At 35.0% G+C, this 16,544-nt stretch overlaps 1 protein-coding gene across 1 annotated transcript in view; it reads right to left on the bottom strand.

Annotated features, from left to right (window-relative positions):
- The window catches only part of FAF1 (Fas (TNFRSF6) associated factor 1), a 334,517-nt gene extending 318,647 nt beyond the window's left edge, over positions 1 to 15,870 (bottom strand). Inside the window, exon 1 of the mRNA XM_012639350.1 lies at positions 15,621 to 15,870. Within this exon, the coding sequence (XP_012494804.1) occupies positions 15,621 to 15,870 (250 nt within the window). The remainder of the gene's footprint in view (positions 1 to 15,620) is intronic.
- Between the last annotated feature and the right edge of the window lie 674 nt (positions 15,871 to 16,544).

The following is a 16,544-nucleotide window of genomic DNA, read 5'->3' as shown; positions in this document are numbered from 1 at the left end:
ACGGGGTCTCGCTCTTACTCAGGCTGGTTTCGAACTCCTGAGCTCAAACAATCCGCCCGCCTTGGCCTCCCAGAGTGCTAGGATTACAGGCGTGAGCCACCGCGCCCGGCCTCATCTACTTTCCTTTTATTCCTATGCTTTTACTGTCACATATAAGAAATCAATGCCAAACTCAAAATCGTGAAGCTTTTCTCTTCTTTTTCTTCTAAGAGTTTTATATTTTTAGCTCTTACATTTAGATTTAGATCTAAGCATTTTTTTTAATGTCACAAACTGTTGACTAAGGCATAAAATAGTATACTGTTGGTGGCAAAGTAATAGACTTTGCTGAAGCGTAATTTGGTGGAATATACCTAGAACCTTAAAAATGTACACTCAGTATCATACCTCTAGGCATCTGTATTAAGGAAAATAACCACTGAGGTTCAAGAAGATTCATTATAATATATTGTAGTAAAATACCGAGAATAGAGACAAATTCAAAATAACCAGCAAAAGAAGAATGGTCCAATAAATCATGGAAGAGATTTTAAAAACTGCATAGTTGAAGAATGTTTTAAATATATGGAATATGATCATGATGGAATATTACAAATGGAAAGAGCAGATCATAAAGCATCAAATATAGTCTAATCTCAATTTTATGAAATATATATTTATATCAGACATAGAATGAAACAAAAAATAAATGCAGCAAATTGTTAGCTATAGATAAAAGTAGAAAAACTGGCAATTTTTAACTTTTTTTCTCTTTTTTGCTATAAATATTTGTATATATTCATGGGGTACATGTGATATTTTGTTAAATGCACAGAATCTGCAATGTTTAAGTCAGGGTATTTGAGGTGTCCATCACCTCAGGTATTTATCATTTCTATGTGTTAGGTACATTTCAAGTCCTCTCTTCTAGCTATTTTGAAATATATAATACATTGTTGTTAACTATAGTCCCCTACTCTGCTATGGAACATTGGAACTTATTCTTTCTATCTAACTATATGTTTTTACCCACTAACCAATCTCTCTTCCTCTCCACTATCCACTCTCACATACATCTCCCAGACTCTGGTATCTATCATTCTATTTTCTACCTTTATGAAATTAACTTTTTTAGCTCCCACATATGAGTGAAAACATGCAATATTTGTCTTTCTGTGCCTAGCTTATTTCACTTAAAATAGTGACTTCTACTTCCATCCACATTGCTGCAAAGGATAGGATTTCATTCTTTTTTATGGTTGAATAGTATTCTGTTGTGTATCTGTACCACACTTTCTTTATCCATTCTCCCGCTAATGGACACTTAGGTTGGTTTCACATATTTGCTATCGTGAATATGCTGCAATAAACATGGGAGTCTAAGTGTCCCTCTAATATACTGATTTCTTTTCCTTTGGATAAATACCAAGTAGTGGGATTGCTGGATTATATGGTAGTTTTATTTTTAGTTTTGTGAGCAATCTCCAGTGTTTTTCCATAGTGGCTATGCTAATTTAATTTACATTCCCACCAACGGTATGTGAGAGTTATCTTTTCTCCACATTCTCTTTTGTTCATTTAAAAAATTCTCTACAATGAACACCAGAGTAGGAATGAGATTACAAATGAAGTATTTAAAAACAGAGAGGCAATTTATATCCCAGAACTCAAGGAAGAAAGGGTGAACAATCTAACTAATATCTACTGACAGGCTTTCTTCTAAGCACTAGATTTTAACCTTGTATATTTAGTACCATGAGACACTTGTTACAGATTTTAAGCAAGAAAACAATCTAGTAGAAGAGCAAAGAATTGAACGGGAAACAAAAAAGGTGAAACCTTATTAGCAGAGGCTATTAAAACAGCAAAAACAGAAAGTGAATGAAAGCATAAACTGCCTATGTTGAAAATGGAAAAGGTGATGCATGAGATAGTAATCTGTGAAGAAGAATTTATAGCAGTGTTTCTCAAGATATAGTTCTTGAATCAATTTCACCAGAATCCCTTGTGTTGTTTTTTTGAAAAAACTGGAGATGTGTGGGGTCTATCTCATTACAGAATTAAAATCTAAAACCATGGGATTCACCCTAGGAATTACACATTTAATCAGCACCCCATCCCCCAGCTCTATGTAATTTTTATGCACACAAAATTAGAAACACTCCTATGGGATTTAATACTAATAGAACCTGAAGATAAGAAAGATAGAGGAATAGAGGAAATGATTCAGATGTCAAGCATGTGGGTACTATCTCCTGTTGCTGTGGGTTTTCCATGATCAGTGACTTCACTACAGAACCTCTGTTTCATACTAGTTTAACTTAACAATCGCTTCTGCCTGAAGGTTGCTTTTTAACACACTACTTAATTGCTTAATTTATCCTTTTTAGACTGTATTTTTAACCTCTAAAGCTGCTTACAGTATGAGTTTAATAAATCAATTTAATATTAATACCGGGCCTATCTTTAAGGGACTAGAAGTACACTTGGCATACAGTAGAACACAATAAAATTAGAACTTGGTGCTTATCAGGAAAGGAAAACGGGGGGCTAGAAAGGTAGGATATGACCAGATAGGGAAGGAGCATGCACGCATATGCATGCGCGCGCGCGCACTCAGCTAATGAGCTTGAACTTATCCTAAAAGGGCACTGTTTGATGAGATGAGATCTGACAAATGTATATACTCCTGTGCAACCACCACCACCATCAAGATAAAGAACATTTCCATCACCACAAAACATTCCATTGTGTCCCCCTTTGCAGTCAATTCCCTCCTCTATTCCCAACTTCTGGCAACCATTGATCTGATTTCTTTAATAGTTTTGCCTTTCCAGAATGCCACGTAAATAGAATTATACAAATAGCTTTTGGTGTCTAGCTCCTTTCACTTAGCATAATGTTGTGAGATTCATTCACACTGTTGCCTGTATCCACAGTTTGTTCCTTTTTATTACTAAGTAGTATTCCATTGTGTAGTTGTATCAAAATTTACTTATCCACTATCAGTTGACAGAAAGTTGAGGTGTTTCTACTTTGGGACCTACCATTATGAATAAAGCTGCTATTAACATTCACCTGCAAGTTTTTGCGTGTATATGTTTTCATTTTTCTTGGGAAATACATAGGAATAGAATTATTGGATCATATGGTAAGTACATGTTTTCATTTATAAGAGACTACTAAACTTCTTCAAAAGTGTCTATACCATTTTGCATTCCTACCAGCAACGTATGAGATTTCCAGTTGCTCTGCATTCTTGCCAACCCTCAGTATCCAGTCTTTTAAATTTTAGCCATTCTAATAGGTATATAGTTGTTATTGTGATTTTAGTTTGCATTTCCCTAACGACTAATGGTGCTGAACATCTTTTCACATGATTATGTTCTACCTATGTCTTCTCTGATGAAGTGTCTGTTTGAATCTTTTGCCTATATTTTCATTGAATTGTCTGTCCCCTAAGATTGAATTTTGAGAGTTCTTTATGTATTCTAGATACAAGTGCTTAATAAGGTATGTGCTTTGTAAATATATTCTCCCAGTCTTCAGTTTGTCTTTTCATTTTCTTAAGAATGTCTTTCAAAGAGCAGAGTATATAATTTTGAAGATCCCACCCCCAACTTTATGCTCAAGACAGTTATATTCTTCATTATTCCTTCAGATATATCGTTATCATTCCTGCCTCTGTGCTTTTCCCCTGCCTAGAATAAATTATTCCTCACTTCATCTACATGACATATTTGACCCATATTTCATAGCCTGGTCCTCTCTGAAATCTTTCCTCACCATTCCCACAACCCTATTTATTCCCTTTCCACACTCACAGCACACAACTAAAATTAAATTAATTGCTTCCTTTTCAATAACCTCGTAGCACTCTGTATGTACTTTCATAATAGAAATTATTTCAATGGAAAGATCATGTGTTCTACATTCAGTCTAAGACTGAACTGGTTCAGGAAGTCTCTAAGCCTCAGTTTATTCACCTTTGAAACAGGGATAATGGTATCTGCCTCAATGTGTTGTTGCAAGAGTTGTATAAGATCTAAGCATGGTGAGCACAGTGACTTGTGTTGAGTAGGTAGTGTGAGAAAGACGGGGAGGAAAGTAATTAATTAATGAGTGAATGAATGAATAAATACCTTTTATTTCCATGTCTTCCTCTCTATTCCTAATCCAGCAGAGACTATGAAGTCCTCTGGGATAAGGACTGCCTTATTTACATATAGCCCCAGAATGTAACATATTATTGGGCACAAAGTAATCACCAAACATCTATAATAAAATGACCTACTCTACTTGCACAAAAGCCTTTTGAAACTTACCTCCTAATTTTCAGCAGTAATTGCTAAATATGAGACCTTGGAAAAGTGAAGTGTTATTTTTTATTATAATCATCACTATGTATGTTTATTCCTTTAAAAAGGACAAAAGTTATCTTGAAAGATGATACATAAATATCAGAAGAAAAGACTTAAAGAGAAATGGCAGAAAATAAAGACGTTAGAAAAAAACAAATGTATTCTTCTGATTCTTTACTCCCTTGCTTTGAAGGTAACAAAAGTAACATGAGGGATAAAAGTAGTTCACAAAACAATAATTTTAAATCAGTAAAATTAAAGGCTTTTCATAAAATAGCAACCTCAAACTATATATCAAACTGATTGATAACAGCCAGAAGTAACAATGAGGAAAAGAAAAGATACTAACTTTTTCTTATATACTTCACTGTTTAAAAATTTTTTACTGTAGGTACAACATTTAAAAATGTGTAACTGGATTCAGTAATCCTACTTCTGGGTATATATCCAAAGGAATTAAAATATGTTGAATAGATGTCTGCACTTCCATATTCATTGAAGCATTATTCACAATATTCAGGATATGAAAACATGTAAGTGCCCATCAACAGATGAACAGATTTTTTTAAATGTGGTATATATACAGAATAGAATACTATTCAACCCTAAAAAGAACAAAGCTCTGTCATTTGCAATAATATGAATGAATCCAGAAGACATTATGCTAAATGAAATAATACAGGCACAAAAAGACAAATACTGCATAATCTCACTTATATATGGAATCTAAAAATTCAGCATCATAGAAGTAAAGGGTATAATGGTGGTTACCAGAGGCTGGGAGTTGGGGGAGGAGCTCAGTGGGGAAAAGAGAAATGTTGGTCAAAGGATACAGAGTTTTAGTAAAACAAGAGGAATAACTTCTGGTGATCTATTGGTGATCTAACTATATTTCCAATAAATATAACTAATAATAATGTATATTTCAAAATTGCTAAAAGAGTAGATTTTAAATGTTCTCACCACAAAGAAATGAAAACTATGTAAGCTGACAGATATATTAATTAGTCTGATTTGCTCATTCTACAATGTATACATGTATCAAAATATCACATTGTACCCCATAAATACAAACAATTATCAAATGTCAATTTTAAAATGTGAAGCTAAAGAATTACTTCTAATGTATAAATAAAAATCAACTATGCACATTAAAACCATAGTTTGAGATGTTACTTACTCAGGTTTTAAAATGATTCTACAATTATCTGGGGAGTACACAACTGTTTGCATGGAGGCAACAGACATCAGTTTGCAGATGGATCGAGCAATGCTACTAACACAGAACATTTGCTGTCTTTCCTCCCCAACAGTACAAGCTATAATCAATCCTCTTGTCATTTCACGCTCACGATATCTTTGTAAGGCAAATAAAATTGTCACTCTTTCCTTCTTTTCATATGTACTAATAACAACAAAATACTTAAGTAGCGTCTATTGTTCATAAAACATGGCCGAAGCACAGAGAGGGTTAAGGTATTTGTCAAAGATTATATAGTGCATCTGTGTAACAGAGTCAAGACTAGAAACTAAATGTATAGATTTGGGACAAAAACTGGTTTGAAATAACTTGAACTACTTTTTCAGATTGAAAATGCACTTGCTAAATGTTTTAAATCTTTTCATATTCAACTTGATTCTTTTAAACTAAAATAGTATCCAATATAATAAAAGTGGCTTTAAGAAAGTAGATTAAAAAGAGAAAATAAGACAAATTGTTCAAATGAAAAGAGACCTATTTTTCTGCTACATTCCAGAAATTAAGGCTATGCTGAGTAAGTCCAGCAAAAGCAGGTTTGTTGACAATGCTGATTCAACAAACTTTATATTCAACAAATAACTGTATGTTTGGTTAAATCCATGGCTAGATCTTAGAGACAAAATAATAAACAATAATCCCTACCCTCAAAGAGATCACATTAGATAGCATTTTATAGGAGAACCAATGTTTTAAAACAATTCTTAAAGTTTACTCAAGATAAAAAAAATAAAACTCAGAAGGTTTTGGGTAGTAAAACAAAACTGCAGTATTAAATAGGACACTAAAAACATTAACATGCCCATGAAATTACCACTAGGTGTCACCCTGATATAAAGTTCTTGGCTGCCTTTAAACTTGCTTTCATACCTTGCTACATCTTCTAGGTAATAATGTGGAAAACCTGCATTATCTTACTGAGCATCTCTTTGCATTGTAATATTTATATGCATATTGCTACACAGAAATTATTGTCTCTCCAATTCCAATAACACTAAAATGATTTATATCTATGACAATTATATTGCAGTTTATATATAAACTTTAATGAAGTATATTTTTTAAAACTTCTTGTAATAGGTGAATTAATAAATATACATGTACTCATTTATTGAGCAACTGATTTCCTCAAGAGGCACTACTCAGTGCACTGGGACAAAGAATTTAGAGAAGAGTAAGACCTGGTCTTTAAGTTTGAGAAGTTAACATTCAGAAGGGAAACCAGAAACACAAAGAAAGGGTAAGATGTTTTAAAAAGCCATGTTTAAAGTATATACAAAATTTTATGGGATCATAGAGGATGATTCCATTTAACTATGTTCATAGAGGTTAGGAAAGGCTTTGCAGGAGAGGAAATATGTGGGATCTTGAAAACTGGGTAGGAGTTTTCCAGAAAACTAAAATAATAAAGGGCAAATCAAAGAGGATATATTAATAAGTAGGGAGCCACTGAAAGACATAAGATTTATGTTTTAGACAGGTCACTGTAGAGCAGCTATGGAAAATATGAACTGGAGGAAGAAAGAAACTGAACGTATGGAAATTAGACAGAGAAATTATTTTAATAACTAATGAAAGAAATTAAGTCCTGAACTGTAACAAAGGGGATGAAAATAAAGGAGAGATTCAAGCAACACTGTGGTAGAACTCACAGAACTTAATCAATCACATGCAGTGAAAGAAGAAAAAAATTCTATCATGTCCCAAATACTACACTTTAAATATGCCTTTCATGCCAAGAGGGAACACAGAGAAGGTAAATGATGTGTAACTCATGACTGGCATATAATTCATAACAAAGTAATAACTATAATTCAGAACAAATACAATTGGAACAGCTAAGAAAAGCAGGAGCAGGTACATGTCTGTACAATAACAACATCTGGTTTACAATTCGTCATGAGTCAAATTTTGTTTACAATATGTCTGTAACTATCTTAACTGTATTTGTTTTCAAATAGAACAAGCCTGACTGCTCCTACTCTACCATACTTGAACACAAGTCAGATTTTATAATGAAGGCAAAGGTTTACAAACAGTGATCCATGGAAATTCTTTCATATTGTGTCTATGATAAAGCTTTAAAATATTTCCATAGTCATATTCTCCATATTAAGATGGAATTAAAATGTAACATTAATAATAATAATAATAATCCAGATAAATCAGCGTTTCTGATCCCAATCCTTGAAAAGAACAGGGGAATTTCACTCAAGTTGAGAAAGTGGTTTGAGTGATCAAAATATCCATGAACTTTCACCATACACCAAATAGCCTATCAACAAAAAGAACCAGGTCTTTTTGAAATAAGACAGTGTTCATTCACATGAATTCACACATGCAACATAAAGGCAGTTAAAAATTTATTTAATATATAATTACATTCCAGTTTTCTTAAAACAGACAAAAATCTGAGCTAATTTTAAGATTTAAAAGGAGTTTGGTATGGCACTGAATTTGCCCCCTGATAATAAAAATATCTGTCACTAAAATAAGAAAGTAAAGGCTAAGTCATACCCTTTTTAAGTGGTCCCAACTAATAAACTAAGGGTGCCTGAGCAATACTATTGAAAATCCATATAAGCACCAAGCATGGTCAATTCTGACTAATTAATATTGTAAAGATAAATAATACTGTTTTTCAAATATCAATAAATGGGGTTTGATGATTTAAAGGATACAAATTCATTTAAAACTCATACTGAATTCATAACTGTGTTTCATTAGTATACATCTTCTAAATCAAGACTATAAAAATATTTTTTCAAGGCTGGGCAAAGTGGCTGACACCTGTAATCTCAGCATTTTGGGAGGCCAAGGCAGGAGGATCACTTGAGGTCAGGACTTTGAGACCAGCCTGGGCAACATAGTCAGACCCCATCTCTACAAAAAATTTTTTTAAAATAGCCAGGCATGGTGGCACGCACCTATAGTTCTAGCTACTGCAGAGGCTGAGTAGAGAGGATCGCCTGAGCCCAGGAGTTTGAGGAGTTTGAGGTTGCACTGAGCTATGGTCATGCCACTGCACTCCAGTCTAGGTAACAGGACAAGACATTGTCTCAAAATAAAAAATAACTTTTATTATTCAATGGAATACCTTAAACTAAAAAGAAAGAAAGAAAGAAAAAACATAGGTTGCAAACTATACCAGAGGTATCCTCAACACATCTAAGAGAGTTTGATGAGTCTGGACAATCAACCTGAAATAAGAAATACAGTTAGTTACTGAGTTAGAAAAAAGAGATTGACAGCCTGTTACAAGGTCTGAATTAAAAATGAACTTTGGAATCTGAACTGATTATAAGGAAAGAAATAAAGAAATTCAGAAAGGACCAGGAAAGGATCAGGGGCTGGGCATGGTGGCTCACACTTGTAATCCTAGCACTCTGGGAAGCTGAGGCGGGAGGATCACTTGAGCTCAGGAGTTCGAGACCAGCCTGAGCAAAAGCAAGAAGTAAAAAAATTAGCCAGGCGTCGTGGCGCATGCCTTGTAGTCCCAGCTACTCGGGAGGCTGAGGCAGGAGGAACACTTGAGCCCAGGAATTTGAGGTTGCTGTGAGCTAGGCTGACGCCATGGCACTCTATCAGGACAAGAGTGAGACTTTGTCTCAAAAAAAAGAAGAAAGAAAGAAAGAAAAGAAAGGATCAGGAATCTGGCTAAAATTGAAAAGATTATCGAAATTAATCATTGGCAAGGATAGGGACAACTGGAACTCTGTTCTATTGGTAGGAGTGCAACCATTTCATAAAAATGTTTTGCTGCGCCTGCTAACTCTAAACAAACATATAACCTATGACACAGCAGCTCTACTTTAAGGTAAGTATGCCAAACATACGTACAATAATGTTTACAGCAGGTTTGTTAAAAAAAAAACAAAAAAAAAACTAGAAAGAGCCCCCAAATCTACCACCAGTACATCGGGTAAATTATGGTATTTTCATATAATAGAATACTACACAGCAGTTAGAATAAATAAATTACTGAACATCAAAAATGTAATGTGGAGTAAAAGAAGGTAAATGCAAAAAAGTACATACTGTATGATTTCAATTATATGAAGGTCAAAATAGGTAAATGCAATACAAGGTGATATGGGTCAGAGGAAGTAAATGGCTACAAGGGGGAATAAGGGAGACTTCCAGGGCGCAGAAAATACTCTCTATCTGGATCTGAGTGGTAGTGGTTACAAGGGTATTTATATTTACACAAATTCACTCAACTATACACTTAAGATTTATATACAGCTGACCGCTGAATAATGGGGGTGAGGATGTTAGGGGCATCGACCCCCCCAGTAAAACATCTATGCATAACTTTTGACTCCCCTAAAACTTTACTAATAGCCTAATGTTGACCAGAAGCCTTACTGATAACATGAAGTTGATTAACACATATCTTGTATGTTATATGTATTATATACTGTATTCTTACAACAAAGTAAGCCAGAGAAAAGAAAATGATATAAAGGAAATTCATAAGAGAAAATATATTTATTATTCATTACGTGGAAGTGCACCATCATAAAGGTCTTCAACCTTATCATCTTCATGTTGAGTAGGCTGAGGAGGAGGAGGAAGAGAAAGAGGACGGGGTAGTCTTGCTGTCTCAGGGGTGGCAGAGGCAGAAGAAATTCCACATGTAGGTGGACCTGTGCAGTTCGGACCTGTGTTTTTCCAGGGTTAACTGTACTTTACTGTATGTAAATTATACCTTAATTTTTAAAAATTATTATTAAAAGATCATGGTAAATTGTGCAAGGAAAAGACTGTGAACTTTAGAGACAAGTAATTCTGAGTTTAAGTCCAAGGATGAATACACATGAGATCTGTGACCTTAAGCAAGACACATAAAGTGGGGCTAATCACAAAGAAATAATCTTACAGGATGTTTTCTCTCTCTGAGGACACATGGAAGAAATTTCTTTATTATCTATGGTCAGATATACTTGCTATTTTTCTGAGTAACTGGTTTGCTATATTTTAAGAATAATATTAAAATATAACAAAGAAGCCTATTTCTCTTCAAGAATAGCTATTTGACAATTTGAAGGCAAATGTGTGGTTCAATTCTAATTAGGCCATCGCACGTCAAAGAATGCACCAGATTTTTTATTATTTTGCTTTATTTTCATTTCACATCATTTTTATGACTTATCTATATCTAACAATATTGTCTGTAATACTAATAAATACCTTTTTTGTGAGAACAAGACAAGGATTGAATAACTCAAACAATCCATTATATTATATAAAGGATGTAATACAGAGGCTGGTAGATAGTACACGCATACCTTGGAGATATTGTAGATATGGTTTCAGATGATCACAAAAAAGTGAATGTCACAATAAAGTAATTCACACTTTATTTATAATAAATTTAGTGGTTTCCCAGTGAATATAAAAGTTACATTTACACTCTACTACAGTCTATTAAGTGCACAATAGTATTATGTCTAAAATATATATATATATCTTAATTTAAAATACTTTATTGCCAAATAATGCTAAAGATCATCTGAGCCTTCAGCGAGTTATAATCTTTTTCTGGTGGAGGGTCTTGCCTTGATGTACATGACTACTGACTGATCAGGGTAGTATTTACTGAAGGTTGAGGTGGCTGTGGAAATTTCTTAAATAAGACAACAATGAAGTTTGCTGCATCAACTGATTTTTCCTTTTAGGAAAGACTACTTTGTAGCATGTGAAGCTGTTAATGATAGCATTTTACCCATCGGAGAATTAATTTCGAAATTGGAGTCAATCCTCTGAAACTCTGCTATTGCTTTATCAACTAAGTTTATGTCATATTCTAAATGATTTGTTGTCATTTCGACAATGTTCACAGCATCTTCACCAGGAGTAGATTCCATCTCAAGAAACTACTTTCTTTGCTCATCTATAAGAAGTAACTTTGCATCTGCTGAAGTTTTATCATGAGATTGCACCAAATCAGTCAGTCACATCTTCAGGCTCTACTTCTAAATCTAATCCTCTTGCTATTTCCAGCCGTCTGCAATTACTTCCTCCACCGAAGTCTTGAACCCCTCAAACTCATCCATGAAGGTCAGAATCACCTTGTTCCAAACTCCTATTAATGTTGATATTTTGACCTCCTCCCATGAATCATGAATGTTCTTAATGGCATCTAGAATGGTGAATCCTTTCCAGAAGGTCTTCAATTTACTTTTCTTGGATCCAGCAATATCGGAGGAATTACAATCTATGGCAGCTATACTCTTATGAAATGTACTTAAACAATACGACTTGAAAGTTGAAATTACTCCTTGATCCATGGGCTGCACAATGGATGTTGTGTTAGCAGGCATGAAAACAACATTCATCTCTTTGTACATCTCCATCAGAGCTCTTGGGTGGTTAAGTGCATTGACAATGACCAGTAATAGTTTGAAAGGAATTTTTATTTTCACAGCAGTAGTTCTCAGCAGCAGCTTAAAATATTTAGTAAGCCATGCTGTGAACAGATGTGCTGTCATCAGGCTTTGTTGTTCCATATATAGAGCACAGGCAGAGTAGATTTAGCATAATTCTTAAGGGCCCTAGGATTTTCAGAATGGTCAATGTACACTGGCTTCAACTTCAAGTCACAGCTGTATTAGCCCTAACAAGAGAATAAGCTTGTCCTTTGAAGCTTTGAAGTCAGGCGTTGACTTCCCCTCTCTAGCTATAAAAGTCCTAGATGGCATCTTTTTCTAAAAGAAGGCAATTTTGTCTACATTGAAAATCTGTTCTTTAGTGTAGCCACCTTCATCAATTATTTTAGCTAGATCTTCTGGATAACTTGCTGTAGCTTCTACATTAGCACTTGCTGTTTCACTTTGCACTTTTATGTTAGGGAGATGGCTTCTTTCCTTAACACATTGACTGCCACACTAGAAAAAATTTTTTTTCCTCGGGGCCATGGTGTTTTATTATGAAAATAGAATAAAAACTTCAAAAACAAAATGATCCTTTCTAATTTAATGAAAAATTTGTTATTTTTTTATTGTTTTCTGTGTGTGAGTTACATGCAACTTGGAAAAATAGTTCACGCGGCTCTCAAGAGGAAGAGAAGTGAGTTACATATGCTTCACAAGGCCCTGGGCTCAAAATTAGCGTGAGTTCAAAACAACTCACAGGGCAGTTAATGTATTAAACCTCCTGAACCGGCCTTTGCTAGCTTCCAACTTTTCTTCTGCGGCTTCCTCACCTCTCTCAGCCTTCACAGAATTCCAGAGAGAGCCGTGCTCTAGATAAGGATTTAGATTACAGGAATGCTGTGATTAGTTCGATCTTTGATTCAGACCACTAAAATTTTTTCCCTATCAGTAATAAGGTGGCACAAGAGGCCAGCTTATGGCCCATCTTGGTTTTTGACATGTCTTCTTCACTAAGCTTAATCAATTCTAGCTTTTGGTTTAGAGTGAGAGACATGTGATTCTTCCTTTTACTTAAATACTTAGAGGCTCTTGTAGAGTTATTAACTTGTCTAATTTCAACATTGTTGTATCTCAGTAATAGGGAGGCCCGAGGAGCAGAAGAGAGATGGGGAAATGGCCAATTGGTGGAGTAGTCAGAACACACACAACATTTATCAATTAAGTTTTCCATCATATGTGGGCACGGTTTGTGGCACCCCAAAACAAGTACAATGGTAACATCAAAGTTCATTGATCACAGATTATCATAACAGATATAATAAAAATGAAAAAGTTTGAAATACTGTGAGAATTACAAAAATATGACAATGGAGACAGAAAGTTAGCACATGATGTTGGAAAAATGATACCCACATACTTGCTGGACCCAGTGTCGTCACAAACCTTCAATTTGGTTTTTTTTTTCCTTAAAACAAGAAACAATATCTGCAAAGCACAGTAATATAAAATATGATAAAATGAAGTATGTCCGTATGCACTCCATAAATATTATCTATTAATATGCAAGAGTAGAAAGATCAAGGTTCATGAACTCAAACTGAAAAATGTCCAAGTACACACCTTTACCTATGAATAAGAGGAGGAAAAAAGAAGCCCTAAAGAATTAACAAAAATAACCATAGCGTAATATGCACCAAACATTTTAAGGTAAAACACTTCCAGTGAGTACATACCTAAAAATACAGCATAAAATGACCACCTAGCTTATTTATCACATACACTCAAAGCAAGGCACAGAGGGTACAGATAAAATTACAATGAGGAATAAAGAAACAAAAAATAAGCTTTTGAGGAACAATTAATAGAACTAGATTATTCAGTGTGAGAAAGTAAAAAATGGAGTAATGTCTTCGAGTATAAGAGGAAAGCTATACAAATAAACTCTTTTCACCACAGATAAAACAAAACAATATGGGTTTAAACATCATTACAAACTGTTTTAGATAGAAGAAAGCACTTCTCTGTTACCAGGTTTTAAGAAGCAAGAGGTAGAAAAGTGGTTGCCAGAAGCTGGAGAGAGGAGAAAATAGGAAGTTGCTATCCAATGGGTACAGAGTTGCAGTTATGCAAGATAAAAAGTGCATATAATTAACAATCCTGTAGTGTACACTTAGAATGAGTGTAAATCTCATGTTATGTATTTTTTACCACAATTTTTTAAAATTTGAAAAACAAGAATGAACAGGAGAATATTTGGGAGCATAGAAATGAGTACAGGGAGAAGTGAATGATCTAGGTGAAGAACCTAGGCAGAAGAAGAAACAAGCCCACCAGTAGAGTGGGCTAATAACTTACTCAGTGAACTGAAAGAAGTTGAATGTGACATAGGCATAGTAACAAGAAGGAAAGTGGCAACAGATGAAACTAGAAATGCAGGCAGGAGTGGCTTGATCAAGCAGAGACTTACAAGCCATGTTAAAGATGAATTATATCCTAAAATCAATGAAAAGCTTTTAAATGGTTTTAAGAAAGGGAATGACATAATCTGATTAGTGTTTAGGAATGATTTAACAGCCTTGCTTTTCAAGTCTCAATTAATACAATTAAATAAAATTAGGAAAGGATCTCCCCTAAAAGGAACAAAGGGAAAATTTCAGAAATATCTGGAACTTAGAATTAAGGCAAAACTACATTAAGATAGAAATTAATACAATTTGCGGTTCTACAACGAAAGTAGATCAAATAAACTGAATCAAATATGAGTTCAACGCAGTTAAACTATAGTAACTTGGTAAACTCTGTCCAGGAAATGATAGGCATATACTTTGAGTTTCCTTTCATATGATAGCATTTTTCCAAGCGGCAGAGAGAAAAAGTGATGGAAATGTATCTCATGTCTGACTTCTCACTAACCATAGTATTATGGTTTGAATGTATTTCATTCAAAATTCAGGTTTTGCCAATATGATAACATTAAGATGCAGGGCCTTTAAGAGGTTAGCAGGCCATGAGGGCTCTGCCCTTGCAAATGGAATTAGGTGCTCTTGTAAAAGGTCTTGACAGAGGGAGTTTTGTCCCCTTTGCTCTTTGGACTTCTGCCATGTGAGGACACAGTGTTTCTTCCCTCAGGAGGATGCAGCATCAAGGTACCATGTTAGAAGCAGAGAGCAGCCCTCTCTAGACACTGATTCTGCTGGCACCGTAATCTTGGACTTTCCAGCATCCAGAAATGTGAGAAAATAAATTTCTGTTCTTTATAAATTACCTGGTCTCAGGTATTCTGATATAGCAGCACAAAACAAAGACATACAGTATGAAAGATGAGTGAGCTTCAGTTGTAAAGTCTGATAGGCAATGTATTTAATTAGGATATTTTTTGAAGCTCCTAGATATTTGGTTTGCATCAGCCCTAAAACAGCATTGTATACCATTCCACATACATAGAACAGAAAAAAGTATTCTCAAACTTACCTCAATTTTAACATAGTAAAAATAGAGTACAATAATCTGTAAGAGAAAGTTATCAGTTTCAATTTGCTTTTTTTCCCCTTACTGTTGGCAGTCAACTAAAAGAAAGAATATAAACTAAATGTTTGCCTAATAAATTATTTATTTGTGAAGGCTTTATGGTAGGAAAAACCTTACCAACGGTACAGCTGTCTTCAAGTACCACATCAACATTTCTGTCTCTGTACTCAACCCTGAAGTCCAGCATCCGAGGTTGCCTTTCTACAATCTGCCTGGATGGCATTACAGGTCGAAACGCCGAAGAAGCAGAGGGAGTAGGAGCTGGAGCTGGATGATTTGCTGGATTAAATGCAGGTCCTGGTATGGTCTCACCTCCATATTCACTAAAATGTTGACACAAAAGAAGGATTATCGTCAACCAAATCATTACAGAATACCACTAGGGACCCTTTCCATACTTAGCTTGTGTTGTTCTTCTAATCAAGTTTACCTACCCATACGTCAAGGCCAAACTCAAGTTCTACTCCCTCCACAAAATCTTTCCCAAGGACTGAAGGTCACATTACTCTCCCCCTCATCCTTGTCTTTCTATGTTTATTGGCAATATCATATCATTTAGCATTTAATTAGGTTTTTGCCTTATATTGTTATGATGTTAGTAAAACATCATTTTAAACTCTGTAAATTAAGAACAATGCCTTCTCCTTCACTCACTCTTTTTTTTTTTTTTTTTTGAGACAGAGTCTCACTGTGTTGCGTGGGCTAGAGTGCTGTGGCATCATCCTAGCTCACAGCAACCTCACACTCCTGGGCTCAAGCGATCCTCCTGCCTCAGCCTCCCGAGTAGCTGGGACTAATAGGCATGCGCCACCATGCCCGGCTAATTTTTTCTATATATTTTTAGTTGCCCAATTAATTTCTTTCTAATTTTAGTAGAGACGGGGTCTCGCTCTTGCTCAGGCTGGTTTCGAACTCCTGAGCTCAAACAATCCGCCCGCCTCGGCCTCCCAGAGAGTTAGGATTACAGGCGTGAGCCACCGCGCCCGGCCCTTCACTCACTCTTACTCACTGAATTATTTCATTCACTAACCCTACATTCCA

Source organism: Propithecus coquereli, unplaced genomic scaffold (assembly GCF_000956105.1).
Source record: "Propithecus coquereli isolate 6110/MARCELLA unplaced genomic scaffold, Pcoq_1.0 Scaffold14, whole genome shotgun sequence".
NCBI lineage: Eukaryota > Metazoa > Chordata > Mammalia > Primates > Indriidae > Propithecus > Propithecus coquereli.
This window is presented reverse-complemented; position numbering and strand designations above follow the sequence as displayed.